General features: G+C 41.5%; 1 protein-coding gene across 2 annotated transcripts in view; it reads left to right on the top strand.

Moving 5' to 3' along the window:
* The window catches only part of EYA1 (EYA transcriptional coactivator and phosphatase 1), a 160,407-nt gene that overhangs the window by 77,953 nt on the left and 61,133 nt on the right, over nt 1-21,321 (top strand). For both annotated transcript variants that reach the window (XM_069731471.1, XM_069731470.1), the window contains exon 12: nt 20,880-20,969. In XM_069731471.1, the coding sequence (XP_069587572.1) occupies nt 20,880-20,969 (90 nt within the window). The remainder of the gene's footprint in view (nt 1-20,879; nt 20,970-21,321) is intronic.

Raw genomic sequence — 21,321 nt, 5'->3', positions numbered from 1 at the left:
GTCACATGCTTAGGTACTGCAGCAACTCCCATTGGTCCTCTAGGAAGGTCCTGTAGTTGCTGCAGCTATAAAAGGTTCACATGACCGCACGGCCATACGCTAGTATCAATCAAAGTTATGTGCTTTGCGCCAGTGTGGTTATATGTGTATGTATTCAGGGACCCGGATGAAATAAGCCCCTAGAATACTGGCACCTCCGGAGAGGAGATTGTGTGTTGTGTATGTATTCAGGGACCCAGCTGAAATGAGCCCCTAGAATACCAGCACCTCCGGTGAGGAGATTGTGTGTTTGCATGACCACTGACTGCTATCAGCTTGGCAGTTAAGGTACCTTCACACATAACGATATTGTTAACGATATCGTTGCTTTTTGTGACGTAGCAACGATATCGTTAATAAAATCGTTATGTGTGACAGCGACCAACGATCAGGCCCCTGCTGGGAGATCGTTGGTCGCTGAATAAAGTCCAGAACTTTATTTCGTCGCTGGACTCCTGCTGACATCGCTGGATCGGCATGTGTGACACCGATCCAGTGATGTCTTCACTGGTAACCAGGGTAAACATCGGGTAACTAAGCGCAGGGCCGCGCTTAGTAACCCGATGTTTACCCTGGTTACCATCCTAAAAGTAAAAAAACAAACAGTACAAACTTACCTACCGCTGTCTGTCCTCCAGCGCTGTGCTCTGCACTCCTCCTGTACTGGCTGTGAGCGTCGGTCAGCCGGAAAGCAGAGCGGTGACGTCACCGCTCTGCTTTCCGGCCGCTGTGCTCACAGCCAGTACAGGAGGAGTGCAGAGCACAGCGCTGGAGGACAGACGGCTGTAGGTAAGTATGTAGTGTTTGTTTTTTTTACTTTTAGGATGGTAACCAGGGTAAACATCGGGTTACTAAGTGCGGCCCTGCGCTTAGTTACCCGATGTTTACCCTGGTTACCGGCATCGTTGGTCGCTGGAGAGCTGTCTGTGTGACAGCTCTCCAGCGACCAAACAGCGACGCTGCAGCGATCCGGATCGTTGTCGGTATCGCTGCAGCGTCGCTTAATGTGAAGGGGCCTTTAGCTTGTGTTCCTGTGAGTCTAACAGGGCGCAGTGCTTTACTTTCACGGCGACTCTGTGAAGTAACAGAGCTAGCTTATACCGCCAAATAGTGCCACCATTCACTAGCAGCAGATTCCTCCTGCACGGTGGACCCCGGGCTGCGAGCGTACCAATAATAAACATCTACATTTACTCGCTGCGTTCCGCTAGCCCTAACAGGCACTCTGTACACCCTTGGCATAAAACTTTTGGATGTTTAGTTAACATTATTCAGAATATATGTGGCCATTTCCAAATGAAAATCCATGGTACCTACATAAATAGCTATGACCAATGGATATCTATTCTACCAAAATAAATAGTTATGATGACTTATTGAAATTTGTGCTATCAGTTGAAAAATTGTTTTACAATTTTCAGGATCAATTTTACAATAGTAGCATTTTTTACCATCATCTAAAAAAAAAATCCACATGCAAAGATATCATACTTCTTACTTTACAAGTGGAGTTTCTTTGGGGAAAAAAAAATTACCAGGAAAAATATATTTTCTCAAACATTTTCCCAAAAGCATGGCTGATGTCATTCTTAGTCTTTGGGTGGAGGTTTCCTTTACAGCTTTAGTTTGCTAAAAATTAATTAACTCCTCTGAATTCAATATTATAAACACATTTTCCCAGAGTATACATATTGTCTGATCGATGCTAACTTATATCTGGTAATCACAAATTATGAGTAGAGACTAACAAATCTTCAAAAATTCCCTACTGATTTTAAAGCATGACATTCACTTTGTTTTGACTTCAGCAAACTGATTCCGCTATAATTACTACAATGTGAAAATTCCGGTTGATGAAATACGGATTCTATGCGAGCACTATAACTTTGGTAGACTGCTGTTCATCAATGTTGGTATTCTGTTATCAAGTAGCATTTACACAGTAATTAGAGAGAAAAAGCTTGAATTGATCTAGGGTTTTTGTCCTGCAATGTTCCTGTAATAGAGGCTGCAATCACATATATAGTTTTTAAAAAGGCAGTAATTTAGATGCTGGAGCTCATTTGTAAAGGTACCTTCACACATAACGATATTGTTAACGATATCGTTGCTATTTGTGACGTAGCAACGATATCGTTAATGAAATCGTTATGTGTGACAGCGACCAACGATCAGGCCCCTGCTGGGAGATCGTTGGTCGCTGAATAAAGTCCAGAACTTTATTTCGTCGCTGGACTCCCTGGAGACATCGCTGGATCGGCGTGTGTGACACCGATCCAGCGATGTCTTCACTGGTAACCAGGGTAAACATCGGGTAACTAAGCGCAGGGCCGCGCTTAGTAACCCGATGTTTACCCTGGTTACCATGCTAAAAGTAAAAAAAAAAAAACACTAGATACTTACCTACAGCTGTCTGTCCTCCAGCGCTGCGCTCTGCACTCCTCCTGTACTGGCTGTGAGCCGGAAAGCAGAGCGGTGACGTCACCGCTCTGCTTTCCGGCTCCCAGACAGTACAGGAGGAGAGCAGAGAAGCAGAGCGCAGCGCTGGAGGACAGACGGCTGTAGGTAAGTATCTAGTGTTTGTTTTTTTTTACTTTTAGCATGGTAACCAGGGTAAACATCGGGTTACTAAGCGCGGCCCTGCGCTTAGTTACCCGATGTTTACCCTGGTTACCGGCATCGTTGGTCGCTGGAGAGCGGTCTGTGTGACAGCTCTCCAGCGACCAAACAGCGACGCTGCAGCGATCCGGATCGTTGTCGGTATCGCTGCAGCGTCGCTTAATGTGAAGGGGCCTTAATAGGCGATGCCTACACATTTCAGACAGGACTTGACTCTATACTTGTCTGTAAAAAACAATAGCCCAGGGCTGTGGAATGAATGGCACAAAAGGTCAATTAGCCTACCAATAATAATGTGTGCTTTTAGTGAAAGGAGGGCGGAGATGGGAAGGTGATTCTCTTCTTATCTCATTAGACAGTACTTATTTTACCTAATGCATCAGCAATCTTCACATTAGAGGTAATTGCTACTGTTCTACAGCCAGAGTAGATGAAAGATAGCAATTTTTTGTCGCTACTCGCTAGATATATGTGTAGTTGCCATGACAAAGTAAGCCCGGGTTCTTTACTTGATTTCCTGGAGACAATACATTTCTCATTACCCTGAATGAAATCTTTATTGTATAAATGTAGTTGTCTTGGCAACAGCCTAGGTAAAATGAGTAAAATGGGAATTGTAACTGATCTTACTAGGAAAAATCTACTTTGTGGGAGTCTCCATAAGCAGCCAAATCCCAATAGATCCCATCACTGAACAGCGTAAATTAAGACTTTAATTGGCAATGTCTTGGTCTTGTATTTCCATTATTGAATAAACAGGACCACTTAGCCAAACCATGCATGCATGTTTATGAGGGGGTAACTGAAATTACTCCCACCTAAGTAAGCATTTGACCTATAACTATCATATAACTCCCATACACATGAATAAAGTCAGTCAAACATGCCAACTTTCATGGTAACGGATGACCATCTAGTGTGTTGGGGTCATCCCCGAACAGATAATCTAGGACAGAGAAGGATCTGATAATATATTGTGTATATATTATATACATTATATATATAATGTAAGAAAGCAGGGGGTAAGATCCTGCCTTGCAGATATGTGTCATCGATGTGGTTGTCCTCAATAATATAAAAGTCTATACCAGTAACACTAGGATACTGAGTTTTAATTTTACTGTTTTCGGAGTACGAGATTTGGGATCAACCAAAAGAGTCAAGGGAGGAATGTAATTTCCCTAATCCAACCTGGGACTTACAGGCCTAATAACAGCAGCTGGAACTGAACAGAAGTGTTTGTCTGGTGAACACATTTAATATTACTTGGGTTAATTCTGCCCAGAATACCGAGATTGGTGAGTCTGATGCAATTATTTTGTTCATTGTATCTGATGAATGACTTGTTATTTTATGCATTTTTACTGGAGAAAAGCAGTAATTTTAATTTGGAGCTATAAAGTTTATGATGAATGAGACATGTGACCTGTTTGCTTGTGATTAGTGTGTGTGCAAATTTGTGCTATCAGTTGAAATATTGTTTTAAAATTTTCATGATCAATTTTACAATAGAAGCATTTTTTACCATCATCTAAAAAAAATCCACAGGCAAATATATCATACGTCTTACCACACAAATGGAATTTATTTAGGGCAAAAAAAATTATATCAGGAAAAATATATTTTTTAACACCTTTTCTCAAAAGCATGCCTGATATCATGCTTGGTCTTTGGGTGGAGGTTTCCTTTACAACTTTAGTTGCTAAAAATTGAATTACTCTTCTGAATTCAATATTATACACACATTTACTCCTAGTATACATACTGTATTGTCTGATCGATGCTAACTTACAACTGGTAATCATAAGTTATAAGTACTAAAGACTAACAAATCTTCAAAAATTCTCTACTGATTTTAAAGCATGATATTCACTTTGTTTTGACTCCAGCAAACTGATTCCGCTTTAATTACTACAATCTGAAAATTCCGATTGATAAATTGCGGATTCTATGAAAGCGCTATAATTTTGGTCTATACCGGTAATACTACGTTACTGAGAGAGTTTTAATTTTACTGTTTTTGGGGTACGAAATTTAGGATCAAAAGAGTGTAGGTGGGAAAGGTCATTTCCCTAACCCAACCGGGGACTTACAGGCTTAATAACAGCAGCTGGAACTGAACAGAAGTGTTTGTCTGGTGAATACATTTAATATTACTTGGGTTAATTCTGCCCAGAATACCGAGATTGTTGGGCTTGAAAAAATTATTTTGTTCTTTGTATCTGATGAAAGAATTGTTAATGTTATGCAGTTGTACTGGAGAAAAGCAGCAATCTTAATGAGGAGCTGTAAAGTTTATGATGGACCATAAACCTTATGCTGTTGTGTATGCACCTGGCTACCAGGGCTAAAACCTTACTATATATATATATATATATATATATATATATATATATATATATATATTACAGTACAGACCAAAGGTTTGGACACACCTTCTTATTTAAAGATTTTTCTGCATTTTCATGACAATGAAAATTGTACTTTTACACTGAAAGCATCAAAACTATGAATTAACACATGTGGAATTATATACTTAACAAAAAAGTATGAAACCACTGAAATTATGTCTTATATTCTAGGTTCTTCAAAGTAGCCACCTTTTGTTTTGATGACTGCTTTGCACACTCTTGGCATTCTCTTGATGAGCTTCAAGTGGTAGTCACCGGCAATGGTTTTCACTCCACAGGTGTGCCCTGTCAGGTTTAATAAGTGGGATTTCTAGCCTTATAAATGGGAATGAGAAGGTGTGTCCAAATTTTTGGTCTGTACTGTGTATATACTGTATGTATATATATATATATATATATATATATATTAAAACCTACAAGAGAAAAAAAGTAAGCGAAAACCCTGATGTAATTAAGTAAAAAAGCAAAAGTGCATTTAAATAATGTTAGGAGTCGAGTTTCCTCTGCTGCACAGGGGGAATCTCGATCCGTCTCCGCTGCGGTCTCCCATTCTCCTCCAGCCGCAGTGGAGTCTGCTCAGCAGGGACGTCGCTCCCAGTGTCTTGCTCGCTCTCGCTCTGTGCAGAGAGTTACTGCTGCTTCTTCAGCTCCTGCCATTAAAGTCAGTGCTGGTCAGCGGCGAGCGGACTTCCCTGGGACTAAGTCCTTGTTTGCGCACACTGAGCATGCCCAGAGCAAGATCTCCCATTGGAGATCTAGCGTCATGTGCTCTGGCTCTGCAGCGCATTCCATTGGTCCTCTTGGCAGGCCCTGGAAGGGCAAAGTTTCTGTGGCCACTTCCTGTCCTGCAATTATATAAACTGCGCATGACCGCACGGCCATGCGCTAGTGTACAATTGAATACGTGTGTTTGTTGTGAGTGCAAGTCGTTCATTATATACCCCTACCCTATTGTATGACTGTTCGCGTATGGAGTATGGCTGCTATCTAGCGCCCGACAAATCACTCAACGTGTCACACACGTATCAGCGTCTATTGCTGTGACCGCCAGTGCGGCGCCACGCGCCAGTAGTGCGCTTCCTGACCCACGTCTGGGTGCTTAGTGGTGCCTGCCAGCACGGCACAGTTCGCACTTCGGTGCTCTAATTATAAGAGTTGCCTAACACACCCTGTTGCGGTGTTGTGTCAGCAAGTGGTCTAATCGGACTTCAATCCTAGTTGGGGTTAAGTTCGCTGACTTCTTGCTCGCCTTCTATGTGCGGTACCGCGATCCTGTGACGCAACAGGATCGCTTCCTTCACGTTGGGTGAAGTTTAACCCACGCAAGTATACTTATGAGTACCGCCATATAGTCCGTCATTACTCAGCAGCAGGTTCCATCTCTGCACGGTGGACCCTGGGCTACGAACGCACCGTACACTATCAGTCTTATTATTTGGTGCGTTCCGCTAGCCCTAACAAATAATACAGAGTTTTTAGTAATACTGTTTTTTGATCAAAAAATAGCACAAAAGCCATCCCACCGCGTCACGGTAACTCTGATCGGGACAGTCCTATGCTGTCTAATATTAAAACCTTACCATGTGTCAATGTTGACCTCAGTGTGAATAAGGGCAAAAAAAAACAACAAACTTTTGGTCTGTACTATATATATACATATATATATATGTATATATATATCTTGAATGCTGCTATCAATGACCGAGGCAATTAAGTACACAATCAGACCGATTATTCCTTTGGTCATCCAACAACCCTGGGACCAGCTGAAAGTCTCCGCACCTATCATGTAATTTTTCCTGTGACTTTTCACCACAGACTGGGTGTCATAGGAGACACTGATTCTTACTTATAGAAATGTTTAAGGTTTGCTGTATATAGTAAAAGAGATCCAATAATCCAAGTTCCAGTTCCCTAAGAAGACTAAAAAGTGAGAAGTTAAAAATAAAATGTTTAAAAAAATATTAAACAAATAAAAAAAACATTCAGATAAGCATTCCTATTTTTCCACAGTTAAAAATAAAGATATATAAAAAAATAAATAAAAAATTAGATGTTTGATATTCTAGCACCCGTAAAAGACCAATCTATCAAAAAGAAAATTAACCCAATGGGTAAATGCTGTACAGGGGAAAAAATAAAAATGCTCGAATTTTTTGTTTTTTGGTTGCCTCAAGACTGCAAAAATATGCAAAAAGAAGTGAATAAATCGTTGTATCTACCCCAAAATGGTATGAGTAAAAAGGTTAGCTCAAGATGTAAAAAATAAGGCCTTTCACCGCTCTACTAGCCGGAAAAAATATAGGCCTCGAAACACATTTTTTTCTGTTTATTTATTTTTTAACAAAGTTAAGAATTTTTTAGTCATGAAAATATATTTTTAAAAAAAAATTCATCTTTAGTATCACTGTAATCGTACTGACCTTGAGAATAGAAAAACCCTCCAAAAAATTGCCAGCGAAATAAAAAATATTTGAAAAAACATTCGGGAAATAAATAAAAGAAAAGAAAGAAAAACAAAACAAAAGTTGTTTCAGGAAAAAAAGATTCCTGAGTTTCCCGAAGAATCTTCTGCTTGAAAAACTCATCATGTTTGATTCAGTTTAAAAGTCGTTTTTGGATCCAAAAACTGAGAAAAAAGATTGTGTGGACATGGTATGTGCACACTGAGTTTTTTGCTGCACTTTTGGAGCAGAAACTGACCACAAACTTTCTAAATCTTCATAATCTCAAAGCTCTTCAAAAAATGTGGAGATACTGCTAAGTTTCTGCTTCAAAGATTCTGCAAAAAGATTGTGGCCCAATTCATCAAGACTGGCGTGGACAGGTGCAAAAAGCCAGTTTAGATGGGGGGCATGCTGGAGTCAGATGCTCCTTATTCATGAAAATACATACACCTCTTCATGAATCGGGAACGTCGAACAAGTGGCATACACCTCAGTCTGCACCTTGCCAGAAATCCTACTCCAGACTTTGCTGGAGTAAGATTTGTGACATAGCAAATGCCAATTCTTGTCATCAAATTGACAAGTGGCAGTCACCATGCCCTCTTCACTCCCCTGCTCTGTCAATTTTGTTTGAAACTAATGTGAGAATGCCAAAAGTTTTGCTTAATTTTTTACATCAGAATTCTAGCCCTCTGTGTATCCATACCCTAAATCTCATTCATTTTCGCTCCCAATTTGGTTTCAACAGGCCCATCAGAGTAGCAGAGGATCATCTGGTCAGCCCAGGGACAGTGTTAGGGGCAGGCAGACCAGGCAGCTTGCTAGGGCCTCTGGTCCTCCAGGGGCCACCAGCCACTAATAATGGCACACCATGGGTCCACTAAGGGGCCTGTGAGTAAGAGGGGCATGGCGCTACCACCCCTCCTGCATCACGCATTCAACTTATCGGCATCATAGTTACCGATAAGTTGAAATCAGTGATGGAGGACTGAGGGTCAAATGATGCTCCCTCCCCCCCATCATTCCCCTCTGCTTGCAACTCAGCGGGTGCACAATGATGTCACTTCATCGTGTGCTATGCTGTGCCAGCAGTGGAGCTGATGAGACTGGAGCAGAGCTTGGCAACAGCGCATGGAACAAGGAGGAGGAGAGGTGAGTATTGTTAATGTGTATATATCTATGCATTATACTGTGCATGTATGTATGCATTATACTATGTGTATGTATATGCATTATACTGTGTGTATGCACATGTATATATATATGTATGCATTATACTGTGTGTGCATGTATGCACTCCACTGTGTATGTATACATGTGTATATATGTGTATGTATTCTACTGTGTGTGGGAGGGAGCTGCATTATACTGTGTATGTGTGTGGGGCTGCATTATACTGTGTATTTAAGCATGTGTATATATGTGTATGCATTATACTGTGTGTGGGGGCTGCATTATACTGTGTGCGTGAGCTGCATTATACTATGTGTGGGGCTGCATTTTACTGTGTGTAGAGCTGCATTATACTGTGTGTGGGGGCCTGCATTATACTCTGAGGGGTTTTCATTATACTGTGTGTGTGGGGGGGCTGCATTATACTCTGAGGGGGCTGCATTATACTCTGATGAGGCTACATTATACACTGAGGGGGCTATATTATACTATTATACTCTATGAAGGGGTTTATTATACTGTCCGTGTGGGGGCTGCGTTATACTGTATGAGGAGGCTGCATTATACTCTATGAGGGGTCTAAATTATACTCCGAGGGGGCTGCATTATACTCTGAGGGGGTTGCATTATACTCTATGAGGGGGCTGCATTATACTCTGAGGGGGCTGCATTATACTCTGTGTGTGGGGACTGAATTATACTCTATGAGGGGGCTGCATTATACTCTGAAGGGGCTGCATTATATTCTATGATGAGACTACATTATACAGTGTGTGTGGGGGGCTGCAATAAACTGTATGAGGGGGCTGCATTATACTCTATGAGGGGGGCTGCATTATACTCTGAGGGGGGCTGCAGTATACTCTATGAGGGGGGATTCATTATACTCTCTGATTGGGGATGTAGTATACCCTGAGGGGCTGCAGTATACTCTATCAAGGATCATGGGGAGTGCATTATATTATATGTACTATATGAGACCTGTATTATACTGTATCATGGAATATCTGTCTTCATCATTCTTCCTCAGCCGGTATAAAAAACTCGGGAACAAGCGTCAAATTATTTCAATATTGTCGATCACATTTAACAGCCTGAACTCAGCACATGTAAATACAACCAAAATGTTTCTGTGTGATGGTGCAATATGTTTGCATTTGGGGCCCCACTTTAAACTTTTGCTCAGGGCCTTACTTTGTCTCAATCCAACCCCGGGTCAGTCAAAGCACTGATACAATAATAGTTCAAACAGAAAACATCTTTAAAGTGGACTTTATTAACAGACAGATAGTTTTATTTCATATGAATGAATTAATGAAGTAACCTATTAGACCAAATTGAATCTGTCTCAGTTTATCACTGTCACCAATGCTTTAGCTTCTGATTAATCATCTAAAGTTAGTGGTATTTTCTCTAAAGATAACATAGATACTAACAATGCTTCCCTGACACTTTCCACTTTAAGAATTAGGAATTTGCGTAAATATGTTGCCATTCTTCTAGTCATTATTTAACCCCTTCACCTCTGGGCCATTTTTAGTTTTTTGTTTTAGTGTTTTTCTCTCCTTCTTCCAAGAACCATAACTTTTTTATTTTTCCATCAATATAGCCATACTAGATGGTGGCCCGATTCTAACGCATCGGGTATTATAGAATATGCATGTCCACGTAGTGTATTGCACAGCCCACGTAGTATATTGGCCAGCCACATAGTATATTGGCCAGCCATGTAGTATATTGCCCAGCCACGTAGTATATTGCCCAGCTACATAGTATATTGCCCAGTGAGGTAGTATATTGCCCAGCCACGTAGTATTTTGCCCAGCCACGTAGTATATTGCCCAGCCACATAGTATATTGCCCAGTCACGTAGTATTTTGCCCAGCCACGTAGTATATTGCCCAGCCACATAGTATATTGCCCAGTCACGTAGTATATTGCCCAGCCACGTAGTATATTGCACAGTGACGTAGTATACAGCACAGAGCCACGTAGTATACAGCACAGACACGTAGTATGCTACCCAGTCACGTAGTATATTGGCCAGCCACGTAGTATATTGCCCAGCTATGTAGTATATTGCCCAGCCACGTATGTAACAGGTTAAAAAAAAAATAAACATATACTCACCTTCCGAGGGCCCCTTGTAGTCTTGTCACCTGTGTGTGGTGCACGTGGCAGCTTCCGGTCCCAGGGTTGGTATGAGCACAGGACCGTGACGTCATGGCAGGTCCTTCTCGCATAGCATCCTTCGTATCGGAATCTGCCGCTTGCACTGCCGAGCACAGGACGCGACTTCGGAGTTTGAGAATAACCTTTTTTTTATTATTCTTATTTGTAACATTAGATCTTTTTACTATTGATGCTGCATATGGAGCATGTGCACATAAACCAATTAATACCAAATCAATATGATTGACAATTGCAAGCATTATAATGATGTCATACTGGACACAGCGTCTGTGTAGTTCTTGGGAGCACCTCTATCTTGATGAAGTACATTGAGGATTTCACTTTGGAGGTCCGGTTAGGCTAGGGTCACATTGCGTTAGGGCAGTCCGTTTAGCGCATAGCGCTATGGACTGCACTAACGCAATGTCCCAAAAGGGATCGTGTTAGCTGATCCCGCTAGCGCAGATCCCTGATCACTGAAATGATGGCACTTCGCTAGCGCATGCCCAATGTGGGCGTGCGCTAGCGATGCGTTCGCCATAGACAGTAATGGCGGCGTTAACGGACTAGGTTACACCGCATTATGCCGCGGTGTAATGTAGTCCATTAAACGTACCGCCAAAACGCAGTGTGAACCTAGCCTTAGTATATATCTATTGTGTATGCTCCACATACCGCCATAGTAATGTGTACACATTGAGCGTCATAGGGAGGGACCTGCAAGTCAGCTGCAGTGGAGCAAAAGAGAAGCTGGCTGGTCGGCCCACATCAGACTGGTCAACCGAGACACAGAGTCTGATTCATCAAGACCAATGTTGTTCACGCCGGTTTTAATGAGGAGATGTGCTGGAGTGAATTTCTGATTCTTCTTGAATCAGGTGTGTCTCTCGAGTGGTGCACACCCATGTGCACACCTAACCAGAAATCCAACTCCAGTCCCTGCTGGAATAAGATTTGTTGTGTGGTGAATGCTGCCTCTCATCATAAATTTGGTGAGAGATGGTGTGCACCTCTGTCCACCCCCAGCTCTGCCCATTTTGTCAGAGTTGGAAAAAATGGCGTGAGAATGTCAAAAACCGCAAAACTTTAGCGCAGATTTGATTTGCTCCCAAATGTTGTGACTTTTCAAAGATTTTTATGCATGAAAGCTTTAATGAATCAGGCTTACAGTTCAGAACAGCTTTCTAAGTTTGTTTACTCTGATATATCACAGCATTTTAGCGTAAAACATACCTGCGCAGCCAGTCTAATTCATGCTGCCAGTGGTTCGCACAGCACACATCTGATAACAAGTTTCCTTTTAATGAAATCTGAGCTTTTCACATTTCAGACTGCTCATTCTGATGTAATACACCAGCTGCTGCTTGCAGTCTAGTTTTGGAAGATGAATTATGTCGACAACTCATTTAGAAGTTAGATATCTAGAGACAGGTGGACAAACATTTATGCTGCTAATGAGCAGTGAATCGGTGATACTTTTCTTGCTTTCGGTTGTTGATTGCTTTTGGGACTCAGTTTAATTAAATTACGTTATTCCGGTAAGATTCTAAATTTTACCAAAAATATGAGTTTGCTGATTAGACCATTTATTTGTTACTAATGGTGAACTTTAGCCAGTTCAGTTATTTGGATGTGGAGAACTTTCTAGTCATATGCGGACTTTTATGGTGGTTAAAAACAACACATTTTTCAAGCGGAAACTGCGTTCAGGAAACTCTCCTTCTTTCAGAGTTTTTGGAGGAGGTTTTTGTAGCTGATCTGTGCTGCAAGTGGAGTGGGCTTGACTCCTGGGCCAACTTCACACATGCAAACCCTGATGTGGGAGTACAAGTAAGACCATTTGTACCAAGGAATTGAAAGGATTATCCAGGCTTATGTATTGATGATGTATTCTCACAATAGGTCATCAATATCAATTCAGTGGGGTCCAGCACACATACCCCTCACCAATTATATGCTTCTCCTCTAGTAATGATAAGATGTAAACAGTGAACAGAGCCGAAACAACACATCTCTATAGACTATATAGAAACCATTACCGAGAACTGCAACTCCTCAGATTCTTTCCAGTTGAATAGGAACTGAGCAGCAATACCTGAGAACAGCCACTAGACAGTGAACAGAGCTGTTCTTTTTGGTGTTTTTTATTATTATTATTATTTATTTATATAGCACCATTGATTCCATGGTGCTGTACATGAGAAGGGGTTACATACAAATTACAAATATCACATACAGTAAACAAACTATCAATGACAGACTGATACAGAGGGGCGAGGACCCTGCCCTTGCGGGCTTACATTCTACAGAATTATGGGGAAGGAGACAGTAGGTTGAGGGTTGCAGGAGCTCCGGTGTTGCTGAGGAGGTAGCTTCGATAGTGATGAGGCGGCAGCGGTGTCAGTGCAGGCTGTAGGCTTTCCTGAAGAGATGAGTTTTCACGTTCCGTCTGAAGGATCCAACTGTGGTTGATAGTGTTTTAAATGTTTACTTCCAGCCACCGCCTTACTAAAAATGAGTGATCAGTGGAGGTATCGGATTCCCACTGCTCTGATATTGATGATGATGATTGGGTGGGTCATCAATACCCTTAGCTTGAACTACCCTTAAAAAGGTTATTAGCGAACGTTCCTAAACAGTTACCTTACAAATAGCCTGCAAGCATCATTTCAAAATAATCAATTTTAGAAATATTTGTGCTAAAGTATAATTCAATCATGAACATTTATCATCTATCCACAGGAAACCGTTTTCCGTGACTCCTGCCAATAGGTTGTTTTCATACCTCCCATAGAGTCGAATGGAGAGGCATCACATATATTTAGCCTTCAACCACAACCGTACACAATTCCTCCTTACTACTATTGATACTGTAGGTAGGAGGTCACCAACTCTACTGATGAATGTCTCAGGAATCAGACCCTTACCAGTATAACATTCATCACTTAGAATCAGTGGCGCAACTTGAACCTCATGGGCTCCGATGTGAAAGCTCCAAAGGGCCCCCCAAATATTTTAAATCTTTAATAGCAATAGTCTTTTTTTCTATATGCCAAAAGGACTTTTAGGGCCCCCTAGGCTCCAGTGCCCGGGTGCGATTGCAACCCCTGCACCTGTTGTAGTTACACCCCTGCTTAGAACTGATAAATATTCATGGCTGTTATAAAAGATTTGGGTTATTGACAGCAATACAATCAACAAAATGCAACAGTCAAAAATAAAACGGAAACAAACTGTCTATCCTACATATAATCTTAGATGACTTATAACAATGTAAGAAAATATAAGACTTTAGCATAAATTCTTTAAAACCGATGTGCTATCTTTAGTATGTAAAGTACAAGAACACATTCACATGAGCTATTTTTTCCCCATCATACAATTTATGTTTTTTAAACAAACTGGAAGCTTTTGCCAAATACATAATTTCACAAATATATGTAGCGATCAATGCATACATTCCATGTATAAAATCGTGAAAATGTTATACAAATGAAAACAAGACAGACATCTGCATTATATTTAGAAACCGCGGCTTTTGGACACTGTGTTTTATTTTATTAGCTCAGCAAGAAGCCAGTTGATACGGTAATTTCTTCAGAGAACATAAAGTGTGTTATACGTTAATCGCAAATAAAAGGCCTTAAGTCTTTGTGGGTGGCCTGACTCACATAACATCAGTGATTCTCTACAGATATTTTGTAGATCACTGATTTACTTGGAATACCAGGAACCTGCAGTATGAAGTGAATTTGATTACGATGGTATCAGTCTACTAAATATAAATAAATTCCATGGTAATAAACATTTCAGCAATCCTGGTATAAACTCTGGGCTGGATTCACACTCAGCATTCACAGTGTTTTGCATCCAAATATTATTATCAAGGGTATAGCAAATTATTCCAAACTTTAAGTACATTGGGGCATATTTATTAATGATGGCTAATTCATAGACAGTATAACTCTCTACCCCAACATATCAGGCTCTTGCCTACCACGGAAACCTTCAAAAGGTGCCTGAAGACCCACCTCTTCCGACAAGCCTATAACCTGTAGTGATCCCCAGTCTACTGAACCTCCGCTTGACCAGCTCTACCCTGTCCTAGTGTATCCTCACCCATCCCCTGTAGACTGTGAGCCCTCGCGAGCAGGGTCCTCTCTCCTCCTGTACTTGTGTGTGCCTTGTTTAACTCATGTTCATTGTACTTGTCTATATTTACCCAGTTCCCATGTAAAGTGCCATAGAATAAATGGCACTATAAAAATGTATAATAATAATAATAGAAACTTACGTTAAACAGTCTTATGGATCATGCTTTTTGATAATTTTGGCACATTTTTGGACTGTGTAGTCTAAAGGTACCGTCACACTAAGCGACGTTGCAGCGATACCAACAACGATCCGGATCGCTGCAGCGTCGCTGTTTGGTCGCGGAAGAGCTCTCACACAGACAGCTCTCCAGCGACCAACTATGCCTGTAACCAGGGTAAACATCGGGTTACTAAGCGCAGGGCCGCGCTTAGTAACCCGATGTTTACCCTGGTTACCATAGTTAAAGTAAAAAAAACAACCACTACATACTTACCTACCTCTGTCTGTCCTCCGGCGCTGTGCTTCTCTGCCCTGTGTGAGCACAGCGGCCGGAAAGCAGAGCGGTGACGTCACCGCTCTGCTTTCCGGCTGCCCGGCGCTCACAGCCAGTGCAGAGAAGCACAGTGCCGGGGACAGACAGCGGTAGGTAAGTATGTAGTGGTTGTTTTTTTTACTTTAACGATGGTAACCAGGGTAAACATCGGGTTACTAAGCGTGGCGCTGCGCTTAGTAACCCGATGTTTACCCTGGTTACCAGCGAAGACATCGCTGAATCGGTGTCACACACGCCGATTCAGCGATGTCAGCGGGAGATCCAGCGACGAAATAAAGTCCTGGCCTTTCTGCCCCGACCAGCGATATCACAGCAGGATTCTGATTCCTGCTGCCTGTCACACTGGACGATATCGCTAGCCAGGACGCTGCAATGTCACGGATCGCTAGCGATATCGTCCAGTGTGACGGTACCTTAAGTTTGCGACACCCATTAATAGTTGGCATAGTTGACTTACATTGTGATAAAAGTTTGTACCAAATTTTTATCAGTGTGACACATCAGGGCACTCCCATTTCTCAATAAACTACTTCCCTTTCAGTGAAGCTGCACCCGCTTTTGGAAAAATTGGACAGTGTCTAGAACATATAATAAATACACTGTAAATTACGAATGACAGTTCTTCGGCATGAGTTGCACCAGTCTTCTGGAGTCTTTAGCTTGATGAATATCCATCACAGTGTTTTTTTATTTGGTGTTTTGGTTTGTAGCATTTTTGGCGTTTGTCGTGTTTTCATTAAAAAAAAATAATGCACTGGAGTATTAGGTTTTCTTTCTTTTTTCAGGTAGGCTTCTCTTTTTTACACTTTAGAAATATCTTTAAAATGCATGCTTTTAATAAAATAAACAGCGACAAATATTTGTGAAAGATAATCCGTTTGCAAATCTTTAACAATGGAAGTTCTAATTAATAGGGGGTCCACCATCATGACTCTCATCTATTAGAGTAAGAGAGGCAACCATCCCACTTTGGTGGATGAGTACTTTTATGCATTAAAGAGGATTTCTAGTACTTTAATATTAATCGCCTCTCGTTAGGATAGGTGATCAATACCTGGTTGAGAGGAAAGCAACACTTGTTCCCAGTTCTGCTGGTGGCCATGTATGCTTTCTCGTGGCCACTACACAGTTGATGGAGATGTACAGTTCTAAAACAGCAACAAAGCATGTCTGGTTGTCGCTAGCAACAGCAAATCGACATGGGCGCTGGGTGTTGCACCCCCACCAAACTGATATTGATGGCCTACCTAAAAGACCATCAATATTAAAGTACTGGACAATCCCGTTAAATAGACAGCAAACTGCTTTTAATTGAAATCAAAGATGACAGGTCCCCTCACATAAAACAGTAGAACACTGAGATTCCCAATAATGGAACATATGGGAATATTTTTAAGTCGGAGGATCAATTTATGAAAAACATTTTGTGCACCCTATTTAGACCTTAAAAGGGTTGACCGGCCTTAGGCTACAAGTCTGCATTCACAGTATGTAAATACTGACATTGCACGCTGTGAGAATTCTCCATTCCCAGTGGGGCCACGTGGCTACAAGTATGCGATTTACCTAAATGTGTTCACGTGTCATCTAGATGGGCATGACTTTGTTCAATGCAAATGTAGTTAACGAGGTAACAGTCTAGTTGGAATGTGGCTGGGAGTATGCAAACCGTATACTTATGGTCACATGACCGTTCACTCCCGGCGATGGCACCGGAGAATACTCACAGTGCACACGCTTTGAGGATTCGCAAGTCTGCAGTCACATAGAGTAACTGCAGACTTGTGACCTAAGACTGGGAAAATCCTTTAACAAAATTTAGAACCGGTAAAGTGATAGAACAATTGTCTACTGAAATCTATAATATGGGGTCTCTCATTTTCTAACAGATTCGATCTGTTTACGGCAAACATTTTCAATTGAAAAGTTTCGTTTCAGAGCTCGTATGCATTCAGTTCACAAACATAAAAAACACCAAGATTTACTACAAATCAGTGATTTGTGAATATAACGTTATTGGAACAGGATAACATTTATTTACATATAAATAAATACATGATAATATATTAGTGCTTTATGCTCAATATGTAGTATGGCCCTTTCATCTCTAAACTCTTGGAGCACCTGGTCTACTCCCACCTTACTCGTTACCTCTCGACTCACTCTCTCCTAGATCCATCACAGTCCGGCTTCCGCCCCTTACATTCTACAGAAACTGCACTCATCAAAGTGACCATTGGCCTTTTGACAGCAAAACTTAACGGTGACTACTCTCTGCTCATTCTTCTTGACCTCATTCTTTTCAACACTGTTGATCACCACCTCCTACTCTCTATGCTCCAATCAATAGTCATAAAGGACACTGCTCTCTACTGATTCTCTTCCTATCTTTCTGATCACTACTTCAGTGTATCATTCGCTGGCTCTACTTAGTCTCCTCTTCTTCTCCTTATTGGGGTACCTCAGGGTTCAGTCCTTAACCCTCTTTTCTTCTCCTTCTACATGGTCACAGTTGGTCAGAACTTGGCTTTCAGAGCCATCTTTATGCTGATGAAAGACAACTATAGACTTCATCCTTGCTACAGTAAAGAACACCGGTGACAGTGTGTCTGCAGTTTCCAACATCATGTCTGCTCTCTATCTGAAACTCAACCATTCTAAAACTGGACTTCTTCTGCTCCCGCCATCTGCTAACCTCCCTAAATCTTACATTTCCCTCTCCATGTGTGGCACCACAATAACGCCCAGGCAGCAAGCGCGCAGTATGGATTATAGGATTGACACCAATCTTTCTTTCACCTCCTGTATACAATCTCTTGCCCGCTCTTGTCAGTTGCACGTGAAGAACATCTCCAGAATCTGCCCCTTTATCACCACGGAAACAACAAAACCCTCACTGTTGCCCTGATCCATTCTTGCCTTGACTACTGTAATTATTAATTGACCTCCCCCTCAATCGACTTTCCCCTCTCCAGTCTATCCTTAATGCAGCAGCCAGGGTCACCTATCTGGCTAATCGGTACTCAGACACGTCCACTCTGTGCCAGTCATTACACTGGCTGCCAATGCATTATAGGATCCAATTTAAATTGCTTGTTCTCACCCACAGAGCTCTCCACAGTGCGGCAGCCCCCTACATCTCCTCCCTCATTTCTGTTTATAGGCCTACCCGCTTGTTATGCTCTGCAAGCGACTTTCTTCTTGCAACTGCATTAATCTGTACCTTCCACTACATGCTCAAAAACATCTCCTGACTTGCACTAATCCTCTGGAATGCTCTACCCCAAGAAATTAGAACTAACCACAACTTACACAGTTTTAGGTGCTTGTTATGAACTGGTGATTCAGAAACACAATGGACCTGGTGGTTAAGAGCACACAAGTGACCTGATAGTTACTAATAACATAGGACAAGCTCTGAGACGTGGGAACTCTGCTGACCGCAATCCCTAATCCTATCACACCACATTAGAGGTAGCCGTGGAGCGCTCCTGACCAGACCTAGGCGCCTCGGGCACAGCCTGAGAAACTAGCTAGCCCTGAAGATAGAAAAATAAGCCTACCTTGCCTCAGAGAAATTCCCCAAAGGAAAAGGCAGCCCCCCACATATAATGACTGTGAGTAAAGATGAAAACACAAACACAGAGATGAAATAGGTTTTAGCAAAGTGAGGCCCGACTTACTGAATAGACCGAGGATAGGAAAGATAGCTTTGCGGTCAGCACAAAAACCTACAAACAACCACGCAGAGGGCGCAAAAAGACCCTCCGTACCGACTAACGGCACGGAGGTGCTCCCTCTGCGTCCCAGAGCTTCCAGCAAGCAAGAAAAACCAATATAGCAAGCTGGACAGAAAAAATAGCAAACAAAAGTAACACAAGCAGAACTTAGCTTATGCAGGGCAGACAGGCCACAAAAACGATCCAGGAGAGAGCAAAACCAATACTGGAACATTGATTGGAGGCCAGGAACAAAGAACTAGGTGGAGTTAAATAGAGCAGCACCTAGCGACTTAACTTCGTCACCTGATGAAGGAAACTCAGAAGCCGCAGCTCCACTCACATCCACCAGAGGAAGCTCATAGACAGAACCAGCCGAAGTACCACTCATGACCACAGGAGGGAGCTTGACCACAGAATTCACAACAGGTGCTCCCTAAAAACACATCTGTTTATGGCAGCCTATCAATATCCCTAATCAAATTCCTTTTTATACATAGTCCTTTCACTATTTCTCTGAACATAATTCTTCATCAAACTCCGCCGTAAACAAAAGCACTATAAATATTGGCTAGTGACTAGCTCATGCAGACTTTATCTCCCATTTCCTCAAGATGGCTGGGCCATCACTGTAAATAAGAACCTGTACTTTGTGTCTCCCCCACCTCATTGTAGATTGTAAGCAGTGTCATCAATATTTTTGCTTTAATTATTGTATTATCTTTAATGTTGTTACCTATGACTGTTGTATATGAACCTGTTGAATGGTTGTAAAGCACTGCGAAATATGTTGTTGTTATATAAACATTATTTTTATGGCCATATATATTTATACTGTATTCAGTTTATAGATATTAATTGTCACTTTGCGGATCACCCATTTGAAGGGTCGAAGGCATTTCATTGTTTACCAGACAGAGATCAATACTTTTAGAAGTTTAATTACTTATACTTAGTATTGCAATTTATTACAACTTCATTCTATTCAAGTGAATAGGACTGAGCTGTACTTCTGGACACATATACTATCAAATACATTTAACTGTGCCTAGAAAATAGTAAAAGGAGCACCTGGGCCCAATCAAACAGTTGATCTGTGGAATTGTTGAGAGTTGGTCAATACCAATCTATTATTTACTAGATTGTGGCCCGATTCTAGCGCATCGGGTATTCTAGCATATGCATGTCCCCGTAGTATATGGACAATGATGATTCCAGAATTCGCGGCAGACTGTGTCCGTCGCTGATTGGTCGAGGCAACCTTTATGACATCATTGTCGCCATGGCAACCATTATCACATCTACGTCGATACTGTGCCCGTCGCTGATTGGTCGAGGCGAATTCGCGGCAGACTGTGCCCGTTGCTGATTGGTCGAGGCAACCTTTATGACATCATCGCCGCCATGCTGTGCCCGTCACTGATTGGTCGAGGCCTGGGGGCCTTGACCAATCAGAGACGCGGGATTTCCAGGACAGACAGAAAAAACCCTTAGACAATTATATATATAGATGGCTTATTGCAAGGAAATGATAATAAGCCATTAATTTTTGGAAAATGGATAACCAATTTAATGATTTATTTAATGTATGCATATTTGAGGAATATTTAATTCCTAAACCTAGTCTTAATATTTATTTTTATCCCATAAGGATCCACCATCATCTGTGTCACTTGGACTTCGCATGGAGGAAATGATTTTCAACTTGGCGGATACACATTTGTTCTTTAATGATTTAGAAGTAAGTACTCCATTTGATTTAAACATTTTAGTCAAGTTATTGTGGTTTTGTGTTACATTATGTAGCATGCATGGAGTTGAGAAGCTCCCTTGTTACCCAAACCAGGGATTTTAAACTGTCCTCCATTGATGATATTTCCTATCACTCAATTTTTTTCACAGAGAAAAGCTAATTATTTTCAGCCCTGATAAAATGGGTAAAGGAACACTGATCACACAAATTCATACATGAGAAAACCTTATTCTGTCAGATTGCATTTAGATCCTTTTCAACAGTGGACAAGGTTGACGGTACAAAGATAGCTGATGCTCTTTTCTATTACCGTATTATTTTTTATTTAGTTTTATGTTCA

Source organism: Ranitomeya imitator, chromosome 6 (assembly GCF_032444005.1).
Source record: "Ranitomeya imitator isolate aRanImi1 chromosome 6, aRanImi1.pri, whole genome shotgun sequence".
In the NCBI taxonomy this organism is placed as follows: domain Eukaryota; kingdom Metazoa; phylum Chordata; class Amphibia; order Anura; family Dendrobatidae; genus Ranitomeya; species Ranitomeya imitator.
Note: the sequence above shows the minus strand (reverse complement) of the source record. Positions and strands in the feature narration are given on the sequence as shown.